Source organism: Bufo gargarizans, chromosome 7 (genome assembly GCF_014858855.1).
Source record: "Bufo gargarizans isolate SCDJY-AF-19 chromosome 7, ASM1485885v1, whole genome shotgun sequence".
NCBI classification, from domain to species: domain Eukaryota; kingdom Metazoa; phylum Chordata; class Amphibia; order Anura; family Bufonidae; genus Bufo; species Bufo gargarizans.
The window spans coordinates 82951814-82973486 of NC_058086.1; the positions used below are offsets into that span (position 1 = coordinate 82951814).

The 21673-nt window shown below is 43.5% G+C and overlaps 1 protein-coding gene across 3 annotated transcripts in view; it reads left to right on the forward strand.

Moving 5' to 3' along the window:
- Window positions 1–4949: 4949 nt before the first annotated feature.
- Window positions 4950–21673, forward strand: part of HEBP1 (heme binding protein 1) — a 176210-nt gene continuing 159486 nt past the window's right edge. For 2 of the 3 annotated variants that reach the window (XR_006390840.1, XM_044300747.1), the window contains exon 1: window positions 4950–5163. Coding sequence is in view for 2 of the 3 variants with exons in the window: in XM_044300747.1 (XP_044156682.1) it covers window positions 5086–5163 (78 nt within the window). In the remaining variant the exon portion in view is untranslated. The remainder of the gene's footprint in view (window positions 5164–21673) is intronic. The other variant, XM_044300748.1, reaches the window with a different exon arrangement.

The following is a 21673-nucleotide window of genomic DNA, read 5'->3' on the forward strand; positions in this document are numbered from 1 at the left end:
AGTGACCTCCACAGTGGCCTGCCCCTTAACACTAGCATCCATAGCGCCCTCCCCTTTAACAGTGACCTCACAAAGGCCGCCCCTTTATTAGTGACCTCCATAGTACCCCGTCTCGTTAGCAGTGATTTCCACAATAACCCACCCCCTTAACAGTGAGCTCTACAGACAAGTGTGATGGTGTGAATTCCTTTAACGGACATACATACACTCACACACACATAAACATACACTCACCTTTATATATTAGATAGAACATTGTCACACATCATCCCCTCTGATGTAGTTTCATGACAGACATGGACATCAACTCTGCAGTACGACCTAACTTGATATCCATTGTGACAGTGTAGATGACGAACACCTACCCTTTTGAAATGCTATGCTTTTTTGTTCCATAGTCACTTTTCCATGCATACCGCCGATTGGTCACTTTTAACTGCATCATACTTACCCCCTGTACTCTTCGCGATGTACTTGGTCAGAAGGGGGGGCGTCTCTGATACTCCCCTGCGATGATTGGATCCCGCGTGGCTAGCTCAGCCGAGGGGGCATGATTAGTTCCTTATAGCGAGTGGCAGAAGGCGGACACACTTTGGCCATTTTAGTGCTGGAGGCTACAGGCTGCACGCACACTACCAGTGGCGTGCAGCTATTCCAATTTATGTGTGTCTGTCTGTTTCTAATTGCAGCTCCTGATGAAAGGCTGATCTGATTTCAGCCAAGAAACACGTTAAGCATGAAATATTATTGGAAAGATATCAGTTTAGAGATTTAATGTAGCCGCATGGGTATTAGTGGTTCATGGGGATCTGGATATGTGCCAGGAATAGCCTGAGGTCAGTTGTATCTAACAGGCGTGAGCACTAAAACTCTAAGGGCTGTTTCACACGAGCGAATGCCGTGCGTGACATCCGCTCCGTGAAAGAGTGCCAAGACCCGATGCAGACTGCAGAGGCACGGAGCATTAACATGACTTATAATGCTCCGTGCCTCTCTGTGATCTCTTTACTACAAAATCACAGTGACAACTTTATCTCACTGTGATTTTGTAGTAAAAAGAGAGGCACAGACATTATCAATCATGTTAATGCTCCGTGTCTCTGCTGTCCGGTGCAGGGCTTGGCTATAATTCACACTGCGGTTGACACGCACAGCATCCGCTTGTGTGAAACTGCCCTAAGGCAGGTGCATTGCTAGGGTCTCAAAAGATCCGGGGCCCAAGCCCCAATGCATATTGCTCAATCAATGCCCCCTGCCCACATTAGCACTAAAGACATTTTACTTGCTTTACTTGCTGCATAGACACTATCAAACATACAGGAGTATACAGCAGCACATACCTCTCCTCCTAAGTGGCGTCTCTACTTCTCTTCTCTGTCATCATCTTCTACATTAGGTTAGGACAACTTCTCTCAGCCAGCCCTCGTCTCTGAAGAGTGTGACACACAGACATCTTAGCTTCCTCACATTTCTATTATCACCCCCCAACAACCTGGAGTCCCAACAGTGTTATCCTGCTGCTCGCTGTGCCCCCCAATACCCCAAAATATTACCCTGAAGAAAAATTACTGCCATACAAATAGTCCCCCGATATTAATAGTGCTCCTCCAAGTCCCACCAATAGTAATTCCTTTCTAGAATGCCCTCATTAGTAATACTGCCTCCTACAGTGCCCCCAATCGTGATAATGCTCCCCAAGAGTGCCTCTATTAGTAGAAGAGCCCTCCAGTATTAATAATGCCCTCAAACAGTCCACAGTAGAAATAAGGCCCCCCCTATTGTTCCCCCAGTGGTAATAAAGCTCTCTACAGCCCCGATGTATAAACACTCCTATAGAGCCCCCTGTAGCAATCAGGACCCCAATAATGTCATCTGTATTTATAATGCCCCCCTGCCGTGCCCCCTATAGTTAAGTGTTCTTGCATGGCGAGACCACTTACTGTTATCTCACATATATATTCTTATTATTATAGCCAAATTTACCACCCTAACTCCTCCCACAGTTTTTACACTACATAGACAGTAATATACAGAAACGTGCAGATTGTTCCCGATTGGGGGAGCTGACAAAAGCTAGAGTGGGAGCTGAAAAATCAGGACATGATTTCTAAACTGCCACCACTCCCTCATTTTCAAGCCCACCTACACAAATCGGCTGCTAATGTTTTTATAAATGTATGTTTTAATGTAACTGTGAAGCACTTTGGGCAACAACATTGCAATTAAATGTGCTATATAAATAAATAAAAGTTGAAATGCATTTCTCACTATCAAGCTTGCCATGTGCACTTTTTAAATTTGATCAATCAATTAGTGTAATGTTTACTATCTTTACTCACTCCAAACACCCCACACAGTTACTCCAGCAAATCCAATCACACAACAGTTACTCAAGCCACTCCACCCAGTTACTCCACCCACTCCAGTTGTAGACTACTGGTGGAGGCAAGAACACTTCACACAATTTCCCCAGAAATTGTAGCTTTTCTAGTTATAATCCTCCCTGTAGTGCCCTCAGAAATTATAATTCTCCAGACATTCCAACATACAGACCCAATAACATAATTTCCCTCCCTCCACTATACAGTCCCATTCAAATAACATCACGCCATCTCTCCTGCCTCCTCCAACATACAGTCCCATGTAAATAACTAATCCCCTGTCTTCAGCCCCTCCAACATACAGTCCCATGTACAAAACATAATTCCCTCCCTTCAGCCTCATCCAACACATAGTCCCATGTAATAAACATCACTCCCTCCCAAACCGCCTCCATCATACAGTTCCATGTAAGGCTACATGCAGACGAATGTAAAAAAATAAAAATAAATTTTCTAACCCTTTTGTTTCTAATCTTTCATGAACTCGCCATGCCCCTCATTGAATACCTTGGGGTGTCTTCTTTACAAAATGGGGTCACATGTGGGGTATTTATACTGCCCTGGCATTTTAGGGGCCCTAAAGCGTGAGAAGAAGTCTGGGATCCAAATGTCTAAAAATGCCCTCCTAAAAGGAATTTGGGCCCCTATGCACATCTAGGCTGCAAAAAAGTGTCAACATGTGGTATCGCCGTACTCATGAGAAGTTGGGCAATGTATTTTGGGGTGTCTTTTTACATATACCCATGCTGGGTGAGAGAAATATCTCTCTATAATGACAACTTTATATAAAAAAATGGTAAAAGTTGACTTTTAGAGAGATATTTATCTCACCCAGCATGGGCATGTGTAAAAAGACACCCCAAAATACATTGCCCGACTTCTCCTGAGTACGGCGATACCACATATGTGACACTTTTTTGCAACCTACTTGGGCAAAGGGGCCCACATTCCAAAGAGCACCTTTAGGATTTCACAGGGCATTTTTAACACATTTGGATTTCAAACTATTTCTCACGCATTAGGGCCCCTAAAATGCCAGGGCAGTAAAACTACCCCACAAGTGACCCCATTTTGGAAAGAAAACACCCCATGGTATTTCATGATGGGCATACTGAGTTCATGGAAGTTTTTATTTTTTGTCACAAGTTAGTGGAATATGAGACTTTGTAAGGAAAAAAAAATAAAATCATCATGTTCCGCTAACTTGTGACAAAAAATAAAAAGTTCTATGAACTCACTATGCCCATCAGCGAATACCTTCGGGTGTCTACTTTCCGAAATGGGGTCATTTGTGTTTTTTTTTTACTGTCTGGGCATTGTAAAATTTAGATAGAAATGTATATATATATATTTTTTTTATGAAAAATGTAATTTTTTTGCCAAAATTTCATTAAATTTCGATTAATAACAAAAAAAGTAAAAATGTCAGCAGCAATGAAATACCACCAAATGAAAGCTCTATTAGTGAGAAGAAAAGGTGGTAAAATTCATTTGGGTGGTAAGTTGCATGACCGAGCAATAAACCGTGAAAGTAGTGTAGTGCAGAATTGTAAAAAGTGGTCTGGTCATTAAGGGGGTTTAAAGGGACACTGACAGGCCCAATTAGCATATTTAGATATATATACGTCAGTACAGGTCTTATAAAGTCTATTAAAATGATCTAAGTCTCCCCCCTGTCCACCTTATAAATACCAAAATATAAAGTTATATAACCTGCTTGTCCGGTCACCAATATGCCCAAGGGGCGGCGTTTCATCTGAAAATGCGCCCAGCCAGCCGCTCCCAACTGCCGTTCTGAAGCCCCGCCCAGCTCATCAATATTCACTTCGCTGGGCGGCGGCTACAACTCTCCGGACTCAAGTGCTGCAGCCTCTGCTTTATGCGCATGAGTCGGGAGAGTTGTAAATAATGCCCAAATATTGTCCCCCAGCATTAATAATGTCCCTCATAGTGGCTGCCAGCATAGCCCACAGCAAAAAAACACACCTCAGCCACTTTCACGCTCTGACGGATCCATTTGGCTCAGTTTCATCAGTTTTCACTGACACAATCTGGCACAATATAAAACTGATCCGTCCTCCATTGACTTTCAATGGTGTTCAAGATGGATCCTTCTTGGCTATGTTAAAGATAATACAAACAGATCCGTTCTGAGCGGATGCAGGCGGCTGTATTATCTGAACGGATCCGTACAAAACGCGAGTGTGAAAGTAGCCTTAGGTGAGCAGCCACTTTTCAAAGCATCTCCCATTCATAATTACTGACAGTTCTACCTATGATGTGCCAAAAACACTTCTTACAAAGGGTTTTGTGTAACAAGTCCAGGCTACATCTACACCAAAATAGAATAGTTATTTCTCTTAAAATGTGGTGATGAAAAAATAGCAATATATATATATATATATATATATATATATATATATATATATATGTTTTAAGCACTGCTTCATTTGTCAAACAATTGTCTTGTGTAACTAGTGAGGGAAAGACAGAATCCTGCTGAGCTCACCACTAGAGTGACACTATTAGGCAATGCCCTGCCCCTATCTCCACCCAAAAGTGCACACAGGAAGGCAAACAAGAAAACTGCTTTCACTACTTCCCATTCAGCTCCAGCCGTGTGAAGCCCAGATAGACGCAAGCTCTTCAGAGATAGCAGAAAACAGGCTGCAGGCTGTACTGAGATCATACACAGAGCACAGCAATGTTTGGTATGATAAGGAACTCACTTTTTGGAGGAGTAGAGGTTAATAATGGGACCCTGGTTCAGAAAGAAGAGAAGGTAAGAAACTACTTTCAATACTGTGCATTATCCTTTTACACATTTGTATATTTTAAAGAAAGTTTATCATAGATGTGATAGATTAGACTTTATGAGGGTGTAAATGTGTGTATGTTATGGGATGATTGAGCATGAACCTCCTCTGCAGCACTGTGCCGCACTCTCCTACGAACAGAGGCGTACATTGACATTGTGGGGCCCCATAGCAAAACTCAGCATTGGGCTCCTCCCACCCTGCACAAATATAAAGTACAATTTATGTAAAATATATATAATGTATAATGGTGTCTCTGCACATTTCAGCACACAGACATCTTAGGTTCCTCACTTTTCTATCATCCTTAACCTTCTTGTGCCCGCACATCGTCATCCTGCTGCAACCCCCAATATTGTGGACTATGTGCTCCCCAGTGCCCCCAGATACTATACAAATTATACTGCCATAAAGATAGTCCCCCCCCCCCCTAATAATAGTGCTCTTAGATTGCCCTGAATATTAACCCCTTCCTGACATATGAAGTACTATTACGTCATGGAAGTCAGTGACTTCCTGCATCTTGACGTAATAGTACATAAGTTTAAAGAGACAGGGGGCACACCAAATGCTTAAAGGAGTGCAAGGGGTGGTGAAACTACATATGACAAATAATCTGACCCAAGAGAGAGCAGGAGCTGTGGTCAGTGCGTGAGCATATCAGATTCCAGTCAAGACAAGGAACCGGAAGTGTAAGTCACATGATCGGCTGGTGGAACGCATATGCGCTCCACCAGCCAAAACACAGCCACATAACAAAAAACACATTGAAGACAAACATATTTGGACTCAACATTGGAAGATAATGAAATAAATGAAAAAATGGAGCCATTTAGAGCAACATAGGCAGTGCCAGGTGAGCTGGTGAATGATCAGGACGATATTTATAAACCGGATGTGGATCGCAAAACCGGAAGTGACGTGCCGCTGTGGAAGGCATGGTGGAACGCATAGTGCGCTCCACTGTGAATGGTGGAGCGCACGATGCGTCTAGCACACGCCCAGAGGCACGGCAGCATACTGAAAGGCACAGGGGAGGCACACACAAGGAGGATGGGGGTGGTGAGATGAAAATATACAAGACAGCAATCGTTAGTTGCAGTAGTAGAAGGAATGCATGTATAGCCACTAATATATGCATACATACTGGTCATGCTCAACAATAATAATAATTATATAATATGACAGATGCATAACAGTGAGCACACTTAATAGAGGGTTGAACATATACATACAAAATATGCAGAATTCAAATGTGCAATATAGGAGAAGGACATAAATACAGGTTATATATAAAATATATAATTGATGCATATAAAAATACATATATACAGATATATCAAGCATATCTGACACACACACCTGTATACGTGGTGCTGTCAGAAATCCCAATAAGTATCCCTACAGAAGCATAAGCATTCAAATAATGTGAACAATAATGTACATGTATGTTAAACAACATACGTGCATGATAATAAATGAACCTAATATAAGATCCACGATCTAATGAGGACCTAAAAAGAAAAGGGGCAAAAAATAAATAAAAAATAAATAAATAAATAAATAAATAAATAAATATGTGATGAAATGGGACCAACGTGATAAGACCACTGATGTGTTCCACCAGCCGATCATGTGACTTACACTTCCGGTTCCTTGACTGGAATCTGATATGCTCACGCACTGACCACAGCTCCTGCTGCACAGGTGAACGCAATTATAGCTTATTTAATACCCTATATTAACTGACACTCCAACACACAGTCCTTTACCCCTGAGGAAGCCGGATTGCTCCGGCGACACGCGTTGGGCGCTTGCTATGTTTCCAGGTCCACTGCACCAGCTGGCTATGTAGGTTTGGCTCTTGATAATTGACCCCATGTCGGTCTGTTTGCACCTTTAATTCTAGTGGTCTTACCTTACCTTACATTTGCTATATGTGATGTATTGTATTGTTTTATATGCTGGTTGATAACGCATACATTTTCATGTGATAATTCAGTGGACCTGTGTGTGTCGGTTACATATATTTTATTGCATACCGTACTTTGTTCTATATTGTATACAATTTTTTAATGTGTGTGTGTGTTGTTGTGTCCTATAAACTTTATATATATATTTTTTTACCTTTTAATGGTTGGATGTGCATTCATGGGGTGGCTCTTTTGACTCTCTCTTGGGTCAGATTATTTGTCTTTGACGTAATAGTACATCATGGTGATCGGGCAGGCACCGTAGCGGTGCGTGCCCGATCACTGCAGGGGCCCGGCAGTCCATGATAATTGGGCCCCTACTGTATCCGCCGGCATCTCTGTAAAAGTTCATGCCGGCGGATTAACTCCTTCTATGCAGTGGTTAGCTCTGACTGCGACATAGAAGGGTTTTACTGCGGGTGAGGAAGCCCATCGGGTCCCCGCGCTGCTGTCAGGGACCCAGTGGGTGACAATGAAGCCCAATGTCTTGCACGACATTGGGACCTGCCTTATATGGGTGCTTCAGGATGGGTCTCCTAGGCAACCTGTTAGTGTATTACTCTGTGTAATATGTTAACAGGCAATGCATTACAATACAGCTGTATTGTAATGCATTGCAGAGGGGATTAGACCCCCAAAAGTTGTAGTCCCAGAGTGGGACATAGATCTAATTTAAAAAGAAAAGGTCCTAGAAACACACTTAGCGTCTGACCGAAGCAACCAAGCCAACTAGAATCGGACGGAGCTTCTCCTGGAGGGGTAAAGTACTTTTGGTTCAAGTATCAATTACTTATATCGATGCCCGTTCCACCCATCAGCTGCTATATTGTCCTATAACATATAGGAAGTAGGCTACACCTTCTGCCATAGAGGTGGACATCTTATACAGAGATCTCTGCTCCACCTGATACCTTTATTGTCGGAAGGTTTTGTAGCTCACACCATTGCTGATTCTAACAGACCTACAATCTGAACTAGAGCCTTGTGCTCCAATGTTAGGGCTACTACTGCATAACCTCAAACATTTGGAGCATCCAGTGACTTTCACATATATTTTTATCTATTATTGTTTATTTTTTATTGTTCATTTTTATTCTTTATTTTACCTTTTTTTATGGCGCCATATGTGTGATGCAATGTCTTATTTACCATTTTGTTCTTAATGACTTTTTTTAACTGGTCCAATGGACCCTATTATCACTATCACCTTGCTGAATAAATAACTGCTTTTATATTGTTATAACCTTTCTGTCCATTAGGCACCAGGTAGTTGAGTGCCCCCTATAATTTTTACATATCTGTTCAAAAATATTACATGACCTAACCCCTCAGGTGAACACTGTAAAAAAAAAAAAAAAAAAAAAAAAAAAAAAAAGTCAAATTTTTTTTTTTTTGTCACCTTACATCACAAAAATTGCAACACCGAGCAATCAAAAAGGTGCATGCCCCCCAAAATACTACCAAACCGTCACCTCATCCCGCTAAAAATGAGACCTGACCTGAGACAATCAGTCAAAAAATATAAAAAAACGATGACTCTCAGACAATGGAGACACTAAAATATGATTTTTTTTGGCTCAAAAATGCTATTATTGTGTAAAACAAATAAATAAGAACAAGCATACATATTAGGTATTGCCACGTCTGTAACAATCTGCTCTAAAAAATTGTCACATGACCTAACCCCTCAGGTGAACCCTGTGCAAAAAAAATAAATAAAAATTGTGCCAAAATTACCAATATTTTGGTCACCTTGCCCTATAAAGTGTAATCATGAATGATCCAAAAAATCATATGTACCCAAAAATGGTACCAATAAAACTCTTTCTGCATAAGACAATCGGCAGTTTTTTTTTTAAATGCTTTATTATGTAAAACTGAAACAAACAAACAAAGTAAAGTAGACCTATTTGATATCATTACGTCCGTAACAACCTGTTCTATAAAAATTGCACATGATCTACCCTGTCAGATGAATGTTGTAAAAAATAAAAACAGTGCCAAAACAGCCCTTTTTTGATTACCGTGCCTCACAAAAAACATAATATACAGCAATTAAAAATCATATGTACCCCAAAATAGTACCAATAAAACTGTCACCTTATCCCCTAGTTTCCAAAATGGGATCACTTTTTGGCAGTTTCTACTGTAAGGGTGCATCAGGGGGGCTATAAATGGGACATGACATCTAAAAACCAGTCGAGCAAAATCTGCCTTCCAAAAACCATTTGGCGCTCCTTTCCCTCTACACCCTGCCGTGTGCCCTTACATCAGTTTACGACCACATGTGGGGTGTTTCTGTAAACCACAGAATCAGGGTAATAAATATTGAGTTTTGTTTGACTGTTAACCCTCGATATGTTAAAGAAAAAAATTGATTAAAATAGAAAATCTGCCAAATAAGTGAAATTTTGAAATTTCATCTCCATTTTCCTTTAATTCTTGTAAACCTAAAGAGTTTACAAAGTTTGTAAAATCTGTTTTGAGTAACTTAAGAGGTGTAGTTTCTACAATGGGGTCATTTATGGGGGGGGGGGGGTCCACTATGTAAGCCCCCACAAATTGACTTCAGAACTGAACTGGTCCTTAAAAAGTGGGTTTTGGAAATTTTGTAAAACATTTTAAGAATTGCTTCTAAAATTCTAAGCCTTCTAACGTCCTAAATTTACAAAATTATGCCAACATAAAATAGACATATGGGGAATGTTAAGTAATAAATACTTTATGAGGTATCACTTTCTGTTTTAAAAGCAGAGAAATGTAAATTTTGAAAATTGCTAATTTTTCCAAATATTTGTTAAATTTGGTATTTTTTCATAAATAATGGTGAAATATATTGACTCAAATTTATGACTAACATGAAGTACAATGTGTCACCAGATAACAACCTCAAAATGGCTTGGAAAAATAAGTGTTCCAAAGCTATTACCACATAAAGTGACACATGTCAGATTTGCAAAAAATAACCTGGGCTGAAGGGCGAAAAACTGGCCTGGGGTAGAAGGGGTTAATAGTGGCCCCGACAGCACCCCCCAAAACAACCCCTTTATTAGTAATGGCCTCTATATTGTGCTTAATAATAATACCCCCAATAGGAACTCTATTATAAATAAAGCCCTCTATAGTGCCATCAGCACTATAGTGGCCCCAGTATTTTATAAAACCCTGCTGCAGTGCCCCTTGTATAGTGTATATAATGCCCCCTGTAGTGTATATATACAATGGCCCCCATTGCAGTACATATAATGCCCCTCTGTATTGGCACTAATATATATATAATTTTTTTTTTTTTTATATGAGTTACATAGTTAATACGGTTGAAAAAAGACATATGTCCATCAAGTTTAACCAAGGGATAGGTGGGGATGCGAATCCCAAAAGGAATTGAGACTCAGATTTCTACTCGTTTTCATAATCATTAATGTTTTTTACTTTTAAGAATTTGTCTAACCCCTTTTTGAAATGGTCTACTGTTTCTGCTCTGATAACGTCCTGAGGAAGTCTATTCCACAGCTTCACAATTCTTACAGTAAAGAAGCATTGACGCTTCCGGAGACTGAACTTTTTCCTCTCTAATCGGAGGCAGTGCCTCCTTGTCTTTTGAGCATCTTTTACATGGAACAGCTTTTCACCTTATTTTTTTATGCCCCATTTATATATTTGTACAGGTTAATCATGTCCCCCCTTAGACGTCTCTTCTCAAGACAAAATAAATTAAATTCTTTTAATCTTTCTTTATAACTAAGAACCTCCATTCCCCTTATCAGTTTAGTCGCTCTCCTCTGTACTTTTCCAGCTGCAGTGCATCCTTTCTGTGTCGCGGTGCCCAGAACTGAACTGCATATTCCAGATGAGGCCGCACCAGCACTTTATAAAGTGGTACGTTTTACATCCCTGCCCCGCGAGTCCATGCCTCGTTTAATGCATGACAATATCCTGGTGGCCTTAGAAGCAGCTGATTGACATTGTATGCTGTATAGGGTTGAGCGAACCCGAACTGTAAAGTTCGGGTTTGTACCGAACTTTAGGATTTTTGTACCCCGAACCCGAACATTTCAGTAAAAGTTCGGGTTCGGGTACGTTGTTCGGCGATTTCTTGGCGCTTTTTGAAAGGCTGCAGAGCAGCCAATCAACAAGCGTTTAACTGTGTGACCTTAGGAGCCATCACAGCCATGCCTACTAATGGCATGGCTGTGATTGGCCAGTGCAGCATGTGACCCAGCCCTTTATATAAGCTGCGCTGCACTTCACTCTGCTGTGCTTAGTGTAGGGAGAGGATGCTGCTGGTGCTTTCAGGGAGAGAATAGGACAGAATCTGTTATCAGAACTCCAATTGAACTCAGCGATCTACATAGATTTAGTTTTGTGGGTGCAGTGCACAATCTTTTTACCCTGCACTGAGCCCAGTGACAGAAAAAAAGGATTTTTATCCGTCTGTTAGGTGTGCGGCAGCAGCCATTTTATGCAAGCTCAGTGCACCAGCACTGAATCTGAGCTTTTGTGACATTCAAATCCATGCTTGAAATACTGCACTAATAATCTGGTTTTAAAAAAACACCCTTTTTGGCAATATACAACATCTGGTGCCTTTGCAGGATGTCGGTGTGCAATTTAAGCTAGAAATACAGCCAAAATATTCTGGGTTTTTAAAAACAACCTTTTTTGGCAAAATTATTTTACAGCCCTTGCTGCATCTGCACATGTGAAATTCAATAGTTATATACAGCTTTCATATTCTGTTAGTAAAAAAACACCCTTTTTTTTGCAAACTACTTAATATTGCAGCCCTTGTTGCATCTGTGATTGTTAAAAACAAGTTTTACAAAATGTAATAATTTTCTAGCTTTGAAAAAACACCCATTTTTGGCAATATCCAACATCTGGTGCCTTTGCAGGATTAGTCAGTGTGTAATTTAAGCTAGAAATGCAGCCATAATTTTCTGGGTTTTTAAAAACACCCTTTTTGTGCAAAATATATTATTTTACAGCCCTTGCTGCATCAGCATGTGTGAAATTCAAGGGTCATATTCTGTTATTAAACAAACAAAACTGATTTTTGCAGCCTTTGCTGCATATGTCATTGTAAGATACACACTTTATATACTGTGGTTCTATTCAGTTTGAAAAACTTTAATTGCGGCATAGTCTGGATCAGTACGTGTGAGATACACACTTTAGATACTGTGGTTATATTCTTCTATTAATAAAACACCCTTTTTGGGCAAAATACACAATTTTACAGCCCTTGAAATTCAAGGGTTGTATACTGCTGTCATATTCAGTTATTAAACAAATACCCATTTTGGGCCCTAAACTTATTTTTGCAGCCTTTGCTGCATGTCATTGTGAGATACACAATGTAGATACTGTGGTTCAATTAAGTTTTTTGAAAAACAGCCATTTTGGGGGGGAGGGGGGGAATTAATTGCGGCCTAGTCTGGATCAGTAAGTGTGAGACACACTTTAGATACTATGGTTATCTTCTTCTATTAATAAAACACCCTTTCTGGGCAAAAAACTTTAATTGCAGCCTAGTCTGAATCTGTACATGTGAGATACAACCTTTACATACTGTCGTTCTAATCTGCTATTAAACACCCATTTAGGGCAAGATCCTAAATTTGAGAAATATGAGGAGAGCGTCAAATAAGGGACGTGGCCCCGGTCGTGGTGCTGCTGGTGGAGCTCCTGTTGCAGGGAGAGGATGTGGTCGATCTGTACCAGCTACACGCACAAGTGAAACCCCTTCCTCAGGTGCGAGTAGACAACAGAACCTGCAGCGGTATTTGGTCGGGCCTAATGCGGCTCTATGAGTGGTGACGCCAGAACAAGTACAGACAATAGTAGATTGGGTTGCTGACAGTGCCTCCAGTTCCTTTTACATTGTCTCCCACCCAGTCTCCTGCTGAAAGATCAGAGTTGGAACCTGCAGCCGATGTCCATCAGTCTTTCACCTCACCCCCTTGAAAATCAGCCAAGCAGTCTGAGCCCCAAGTCATGCAGCAGTCTCTTCTGCTTTTTGATGACTCTGTTAGCAGGGTTTCCCAGGGCCATCTACCTAGCCCTGCCATCCACCTAACCCAAGAGATTGAGTGCACCGATGCCCAACCACTTATGTTTCAAGATGAGTACATTGGAGGACCATCGCAGCACATCTTGGATGATGGCGAAACACAGGTGCCAACTGCTGGGGCTTTCGAAAGTGTGCAGACCGACAAGTAGAGCAGGGGTGAAGACTGGGTTGAAGATGATGTGGAGGACAATGAGGTCCTCAACCCCACATGGAATCAAGGTCATGCGAGTGACCTATGTAGTTCGGAGGAAGAGGCGGTGGTTGCATAGAGCCAACAGCACAGCAGAAGAGGGAGCAGGGTGCAAAAGAGGAGTGGCTGTCCTCTAGACAGTACACCTGCTACTACCCACCGCAGCAAGGGACCGAGCACACCAAAGCCAGCTCCAAGGAGTTCCCTGGCGTGGCAGTTCTTTAGACAATGTACTGACGACAAGACACTAGTGGTTTGCACGCTGTGCAATCAGAGCCTGAAGCAAGGCATAAACGTTCTCAACCTGAGCACAACCTGCATGACCAGGCATTTAAGTGCAAAGCACGAGCTGCAGTGGAGTAGACATCTCAAAAACTAAGAAAGGTCTCTGGCTCCTCCTGCTTCCTCTTCTGCTGCAGTCTTGGCGTCTTCATCCACCTCTGGAGTGAAAGTGCCACCTGCCACCCCGCAAACAGAGGATCTGCCAGCAACACCACTACCTGGGTCACCAAGCATCTCCACAATGTCCAACGGAAGCGTTCAGCTCTCCATCTCCCAAACATTGGAGCCCTGAATGCCAGCATTTATATTGGACTTTGAAATGCTGTCATTCCATCTAGTGGAGACAGAGAGTTTTAAAGGCCTTATGGCGGTGGCTGTCCCACAGTACGTCATACCCAGCTGCCACTACTTTTCCAGGTAAGCCATCCCTTCCCTTCACAACCAAGTGGGGGACAAAATCAGGTGTGCACTGCGCAACGCCATCTGTGGCAAGGTGCACCTCACTACGGATACGTAGACCAGTAAGCATGGTCAGAGACGTTATATCTCCATAACAGCACACTGTGTAAATGCAGTTGTGGCGGGGCCTGAGGCGGATAGCAGTTTGGCGCATGTCCTTCCACCTCCGAGGATTGCAGGGCGCTTCAGTTTGCCTCCTGTTGCTTCCTCCTCCTACTCCGCTTCATCATCCTCTACTGTTTCCTCATCTGGTCAATGTAACACCTTCACCACCAACTTCAGCACGACAGAAGGCAGTTTTAAATCGCATCTGTTTGGGTGACAAACCCCACACCGCGCAGGAGCTATAGACGGGCCTTGAACAACAGAACGATGAGTGGTTGGTGCCAGTGGCCTCAAGCACGGCCTGGTAGTGTGCGATAATGGGTGAAATCTCGTAGCAGCTCTGGGACTAGCTGGTTTGACGCACATCCCTTGCCTGGCGCATGTGCTGAATTTGGTGGTGCAGAGATCTCTTAAAAATTACCCCGATATGTCAGAGCTAATGCTTAAAGTGCGGGCCGTCTGTGTGCGCTTTCGGTGTTCTCACCCTGCTGCTGCTCACCTGTCAGCGCTGCAGCGTAACTTCGGCCTTCCCGCTCACCGCCTCATATGCGATGTGCCCACAAGGTGGAACTCCACCTTGCACATGCTGGCCAGACTGTGCGAGCAGCAGCAGGCGATAGTGGAGTTTCAGCTGCAGCACGCACGGGTGAGTCGCTCTGCGGAACAGCACCACTGCACAACCAATGAGTGGGCCTCCATGCGAGACCTGTGTTCCTTGTTGCGCTGTTTCGAGTACTCCACCAACATGGCCAGTGCCCATAATGCCGTTCTCAGCGTTACTATCCCACTTCTATGCCTCCTTGAAAAAACGCTGCTGGCGATGATGGAAGAGGATGTGGCACAGGAGGAGGAGGAGGAGGAGGAAGAGGGATCATTTCGTAGGGTTTACGGAGAGTCATTCACAAGTGGCTCCAAGGGTGCGTTCCTGCACCCACAAACGCCCGTTACACAATTGTCCATCCAGGGCACAGTTCTGGAGGATGACAAGGTGGAGGAGGAGGAACCTTGCTAGCAGCAGGGTGTCACCCAGACCAGCTTATGGCCATCACTGGTGCGTGGCTGGGGGGATACAGAAGACATGGACAATACACCCCCCACAAAGGACAGCTTTTCGTTGCCTCTGGGCAGCCTGGCGCACATGAGCGTTTACATGCTGCAGTGTCTCTGCAATAACTGCCAATTTGCCCACATTCTAACTTGTGCTGATTACTGGGTGGCCATGCTGCTGGATCCCCGTTACAAGGACAACGTACCATCCTTAATTCCCTCACTAGAGCGTGATTGTAAGATGCTTGAGTACAAGCGCATGCTGGTAGACGCGTTGCTGGTGGCATTCGAGGGCACAGTGGAAGCACAAGCCGAAGTCAGAGGAAGAGGTCGCCAACGCAGCTGGGGCATGACCAGCACCTCAGAAGGCAGGGTTAGCATGGCCGAAATGTGGAAAAGCTTTGTCAGCACGCCACAACAACCAGCACCACCATCTGATATGGAACGTCTTAGCAGGAGGCAGCATTTCTTTAACATGGTGAAGCAGTATGTGTGCACATGCCTACACATACTGTATGACGGGTCTGCCCCCTTCAACTTCTGGGTCTCCAAATTGGGCACATGGCCTGAGCTTGCCGCCCTTTACGCCTTGGAGGTGTTGGCCTGCCCTGCAGCCAGTGTATTATCTAAACGTGTGTTTAGCACGGCAGAGCTGTACTCACAGTAGGGCTGCAACGATTAATCGATGTAATCGATTATATTCGATAACTGGATTCGTTGTCGACGAATCCAGTTATCGAATAATCGCCGATTCGTTGCTATTCGGGCGGGCGGGCGGTCGCTGCATCTTTATTTTACCTTTTTACAATGACGCTCCCGCTCCTGTAACAGCCAGGCAGAGCGGACGGCGGCGTAACGTCACTCACTCACGTGACACGCCTGCTCCGCCTCCTTCATTCATGAAGTGGGCGGAGCAGGTGCGTCACGTGATTGAGTGACGTTACGCCGCCGTCCGCTCTGCCTGGCTGTTACAGGAGCGGGAGCGTCATTGTAAAAAGGTAAAATAAAGATGCAAGCATCGGGGCCGGGGCTGTTATGGGGGGGGGGGAGGATCTGTCTATGTCACTGCTATGGGGAGGGGGGTCTGTGTATAGCACTGCTATGGGGAGGGGGGAGGATCTGTCTATGGCACTGCTATGGGGAGGGGGGTCTGTGTATGGCACTGCTATGGGAAGGGGGATCTGTGCACTGTTATGCCCATAACAGTGCACATATCCCCCTCTCCATAACAGCGCCACCCACAGATCCCCCTCTCCATAACAGCGCCAGCCACAGATCCCCCTCTCCATAACAGCGCCAGCCACAGATCCCCCTCTCCATAACTGCGCCACCCACAGATCCCCCTCTCCATAACTGCGCCACCAACAGATCCCCCTCTCCATAACAGCGCCACCAACAGATCCCCCTCTCCAAAACTGCGCCACCCACAGATCCCCCTCTCCAAAACTGCGCCACCCACAGATCCCCCTCTCCATAACTACGCCACCCACAGATCCCCCCTCTCCATAACAGTGCCGTCCACAGATCCCCCTCTCCATAACTACGCCGTCCACAGATCCCCCTCTCCATAACTACGCCGTCCACAGATCCCCCTCTCCATAACTACGCCGTCCACAGATCCCCCTCTCCATAACTACGCCGTCCACAGATCCCCCTCTCCATAACTACGCCGTCCACAGATCCCCCTCTCCATAACTACGCCGTCCACAGATCCCCCTCTCCATAACTACGCCGTCCACAGATCTCCCTCTCCATAACTGCGCCACCCACAGATCCCCCTCTCCATAACTACGCCGTCCACAGATCCCCCTCTCCATAACTGCGCCGTCCACAGATCCCCCATAATAGTGTCGTCCACAGATCCCCCATAATAGTGTCGTCCACAATTTGTTTTAATATGGCCTTTGAACATAATTTTTCAAGTAAGATCATATAAACCTCTCTGTTTTGTAATTTTGTCGTTTTTCCCGATTAATCGATTAATCGTAGAAATTAATCGGCAACTAATCGATTATTCAAATAATCGTTAGCTGCAGCCCTAACTCACAGACAAGCGCAGCCGCCTGTCCACAACCAATGTGGACAAGCTCACGTTCATTAAAATGAACCAGGCATGGATCCCACAGGACTTGTCTGTACCTTGTGCAGAATAGACATGTATACCGGCCTTAACCAGCGATTGTTATACGACAGCGCAATTGCTTATTCTTGTATTTAGAATATTTCACATTCTTTTGGAGTGTACCCTAATAAAAATAAAAAAATAAAACCAGTGTTGGTTACCTCGTCCTCCTCCAACGCTGCTTCCACCTACAACGCTACGTCCACCGCCTCCTCAAACTCCTACTCCATATGGACCTCCACCTTATAAATCAAATTTTTTTATTTGTACGTATTTTATTTTATGTCATTTCACTACTTTGTCTGTTTCATTTTCGGGTGAAATTCACCAATATTTGGGTGTAATATACCCCTCCTCTACCTAGTTCACAGCTTAATAAATTTCACTAATTTGGAAGCTCATGCTTCAATACTTTTTCCCACATTTCCGCTCCCACGTTTAATTTAATCCATTGACCTCCCTTGGATGTGGTATCCCTTTCTCAGGCTCCCTCTTTGGCCTGGAACCCTGAATCCCCACCACCCGTGATCACCATGGTAGGCGCATAAAAGAACATCGAAAGTTGATAGAGAAGATATCCAATTGGATCGTGGACATCACGGGGAGGTGCGACATGGTGGAGCAGTATGCATGCACACGCCTACACGTACTGAATGATGGGTCTGCCCCTTCAATTTCTGGGTCTCCAAATTGGGCACATGGCCTGAGCTTGCCCTTTACTTCTTGGAGGTGCTGGCCTGCCCTGCAGCCAGTGTATTGTCTGAACGTGTGTTTAGCACGACTGGAAGGGATTATCACAGGTTATATTTCCCAATGTTTTGGGGTGTACCCTAATTTTAAAAAATAAATTTAAAACCAAAAAACTGTGTACGCTACCTCCTCCTCCTCCACCGCCACTTCCACCTACACCGCCACATCCCCTGCCTCCTCAACCTCCTACTCCATATGGACCTCGTCATCCTAGATCAAGATTTTTATTTTATACGTATTTTATGTTGTTTAAAGTAATTTCCCTATCCATTTTTGTTTGCAGAGCACTTGCTATGCTCTTAACCACATTTTGCTGGCATTTGCAGCCCTCTAGCCCTTTCCATTACATTTTTACAGCCATTTTAGTGCTCAAAAGTTCGGGTCCCCATTGGTTCGGGGTCAAGTTCGGGTCCCGAACTCTAACTTTTTTGTGAAGTTCGGCCAAACCTGTCGAACCCGAACATCCAGGTGTCCGCTCAACTCTAATGCTGTAATTTCATCTACCATCCACAAGGACACTCAAATCCTTCTCTATAAGTGACTCTCCCAGTGCTACATCACCTAGGACATATGTAACACATATATTATTACTACCAAGATGCATAACTTTACAATTGTCCACATTGAACCTCATTTGCCAAGTTGATGCCCATTGCCCAATCACTCAGAGTGTTCAAGTCAGCTTGTAGTTTATGGACATCTTCCATAGACTGTAACATTCTACACTGCTTAGTGTCATCTGCAAAAATAGATGTGGTGCTATTAATCCCATCCTCAATATAATTAATAAATTAATTAAATAATAAAGGGTCCAGCACTGAACCTTGGGGTACACCACTTATAACCTGGGACCATTCTGAATAGGAATCATTGACCACAACTCTCTGGACACGGTCCTTTAGACAGTTTTCAATCCAATTACAAACTATACTTTCCAAGCCTATAGACCTTACTTTACTTATTAAGCGTCTATGAGGGACACGCTTTTGCAAAATCCAGAAACACTACATCCACAGACGCCCCTCTGTCTAAGCTACTACTGACCTCCTCATAAAAACAAATCAGGTTAGTCTGACAACTTCTGTCCTTGGTAAACCCATGCTGGTTATCACTTATAATATTATTTATAGTCACATACTCCTCTATATAGTACCCTAAGAGTCCTTCAAACATTTTTCCCACAACAGAAGTTTATCTGGTCTATAATTACCTGTGGAGGACCTTGATCCTTTTTTGAATATGGACACCATATTTGCCTTGCGCCAATCACTTGACACTGTACCAGTACCTAGAGAATCTTAAAAAATTAAAAACAGAGGCATAGCAATGACTGAACTGAGCTCTTTAAGTACTTTTGGGTGTAATCCATCTGGACCCGGACCCTTGTTCACATTTACCCTATTTAACTTCTCTTGGACCATATCTACAGTTAGCCAATTGAGTATATCACTGGATATACTAACAGCCCCGGCGCCACAGATATCGGCTTCTTTATCTTCTTTTGTATATACAGAGATAAAAATCTATTTAGTAACTGCCTTTTCCTTATCTTCAGTGACTACCCCCCCTTTACCATTATTTAGTGGACCTTCCTGCTCAGGCCTTGGTTTTTTAGCATTTATACATTTAAATAATTTTTGGGGATTTGATTTGCTCTCTTTTGCTACCTGCTGTTCATTTTATATTTTTGCAAATTTTATCTGCTTTTTACAGATTTTATTAAGCCCTTTGTAATCTTCAAATGCTACAGCTGACCCTTCAGATTTGTATTTTTTTTAAATGCTCTCTTTTATATTAAGTAATAAAAAAAAATACACATTCAAATTGTACAGGTGTGTCGACATTGCTGTTCTTTCAAGTACATTTTCCATTGTATAATGTCACATGCACATGCATCTATCAAAACAATGAGGTAACTATAATAATAAAGGGATTCATAGTCCTAAAATAAACAAGCATAATAGGACATGGACTTACAGACATACAATGGGGCCTGACAGGGACAGAAGGTGAGGTGGGTAAGGCTGAAAGCTTTGTGCATGACACATATTGGCTATATGGCTTATGAGGGGACAATGCCATTGGCCAACCAGACCTATGTGAAGACTTGCACCTGATCATGAACCTTAGCTCCTATCTCCTCCATACAGACAAGAATATCAAGTGCAGATACCCAAGTTATTTGTTGTACGGTATAATCTAGGTTGATCTCCATCTGCAAGTAATAATTTGTCTCATGGCTTGCATAAAGGTCCTGAGTGCTCCTCTCTTGACATGTTGGATCCGCCCAGAAAAATAGATAACAATGCTATTGTGGGTGAGAAAGGTATATTAGACTGGCAAATTGAGTTATATGAGGTGAAGACCTCTTGCCACAGCGGAGCTATACCTGGGCAGTCCCACCAAATGTGGAGCATTGTAGCAACTGCTGTCGAGCAGCGCCAACAGGTGTTGGATACAGACGGCTAGAACTGGTGGAGCTTTACCGGTGTCCTATACCATTGAGTTAGTATCTTTTAATTAGGTTCCTGGAGTCTACATGACACTGATGATTTATGCGTGAATAGTAGTGACCTTCTCTATTGTTCCACTGTTAAAGTGGTGGTTAGTTCCTCTTCCCATGCTGTGATGAATCTGGGAGCTGTCGGAGGGGCATTAATTGCCCTGTCCTCGATCTACCTAGCACAGGTTGTAGATAAGTGAGATAGCATATCCGGGTGCAGAATCCGTGACACACAGTTTTTCAAAATCTGAAAGAGGGGCGGCCAACTGTGATCCAGGTGCCAGGGAGTTGATTAAGTTACGTAGTTGAAAATAATGGAACCAATGGCCAGGGGGCATAGGCAGGATATGTGATAATTCATTATGAGGGTATAAGCCTTCCTTATTGTAGAAATTCATAATCTTAATTGGAGTCTTATTAGAGTTTTGAGGCCTGAGGGTGCCTGTTAAGACCATAAGAGCCAGCGTCCTCATCTTCATGGTAGCAAGGGAGCGGGGAGTACCAAGCCGTGCATGCCTCCTCAGCACGGCCGGCGTCCTTCATCCCCTGGGCAGCAAGCGGCAGGAGAGCTGAGCGCCGAGGGTGATGAATCGGCGCTCAGCTGTATTGAGGTACGTGATACGGGTCACGTGACGCTGGCCACGTCACTTGACTCATCTGCTGGGGCTATTTAAACAGGCATCCTGTTGGCCATAGGTTGCCTGTGATTGGTCTTCCTACCCTCACCAGCTTGTTTAGTATCGTGACTACAGTGTGTTTTAATTTTGTCTTGTATTGACCTCGATCCCTGTGACATCCCTTGTATTGGCGCTACCTCTTGGCTTTTGACTTCAGCTTGTGTTGACCTTGATCTTGTCTCTTCCCCGTGTACCTGTATTCATCCTGGTTTCACCTTTGCATCCTGGATTCTGTTAATGGATTTCCTATTTGTACTTTAAGCCCCTGCACGTATATCAGTTAGGAACTGGCACC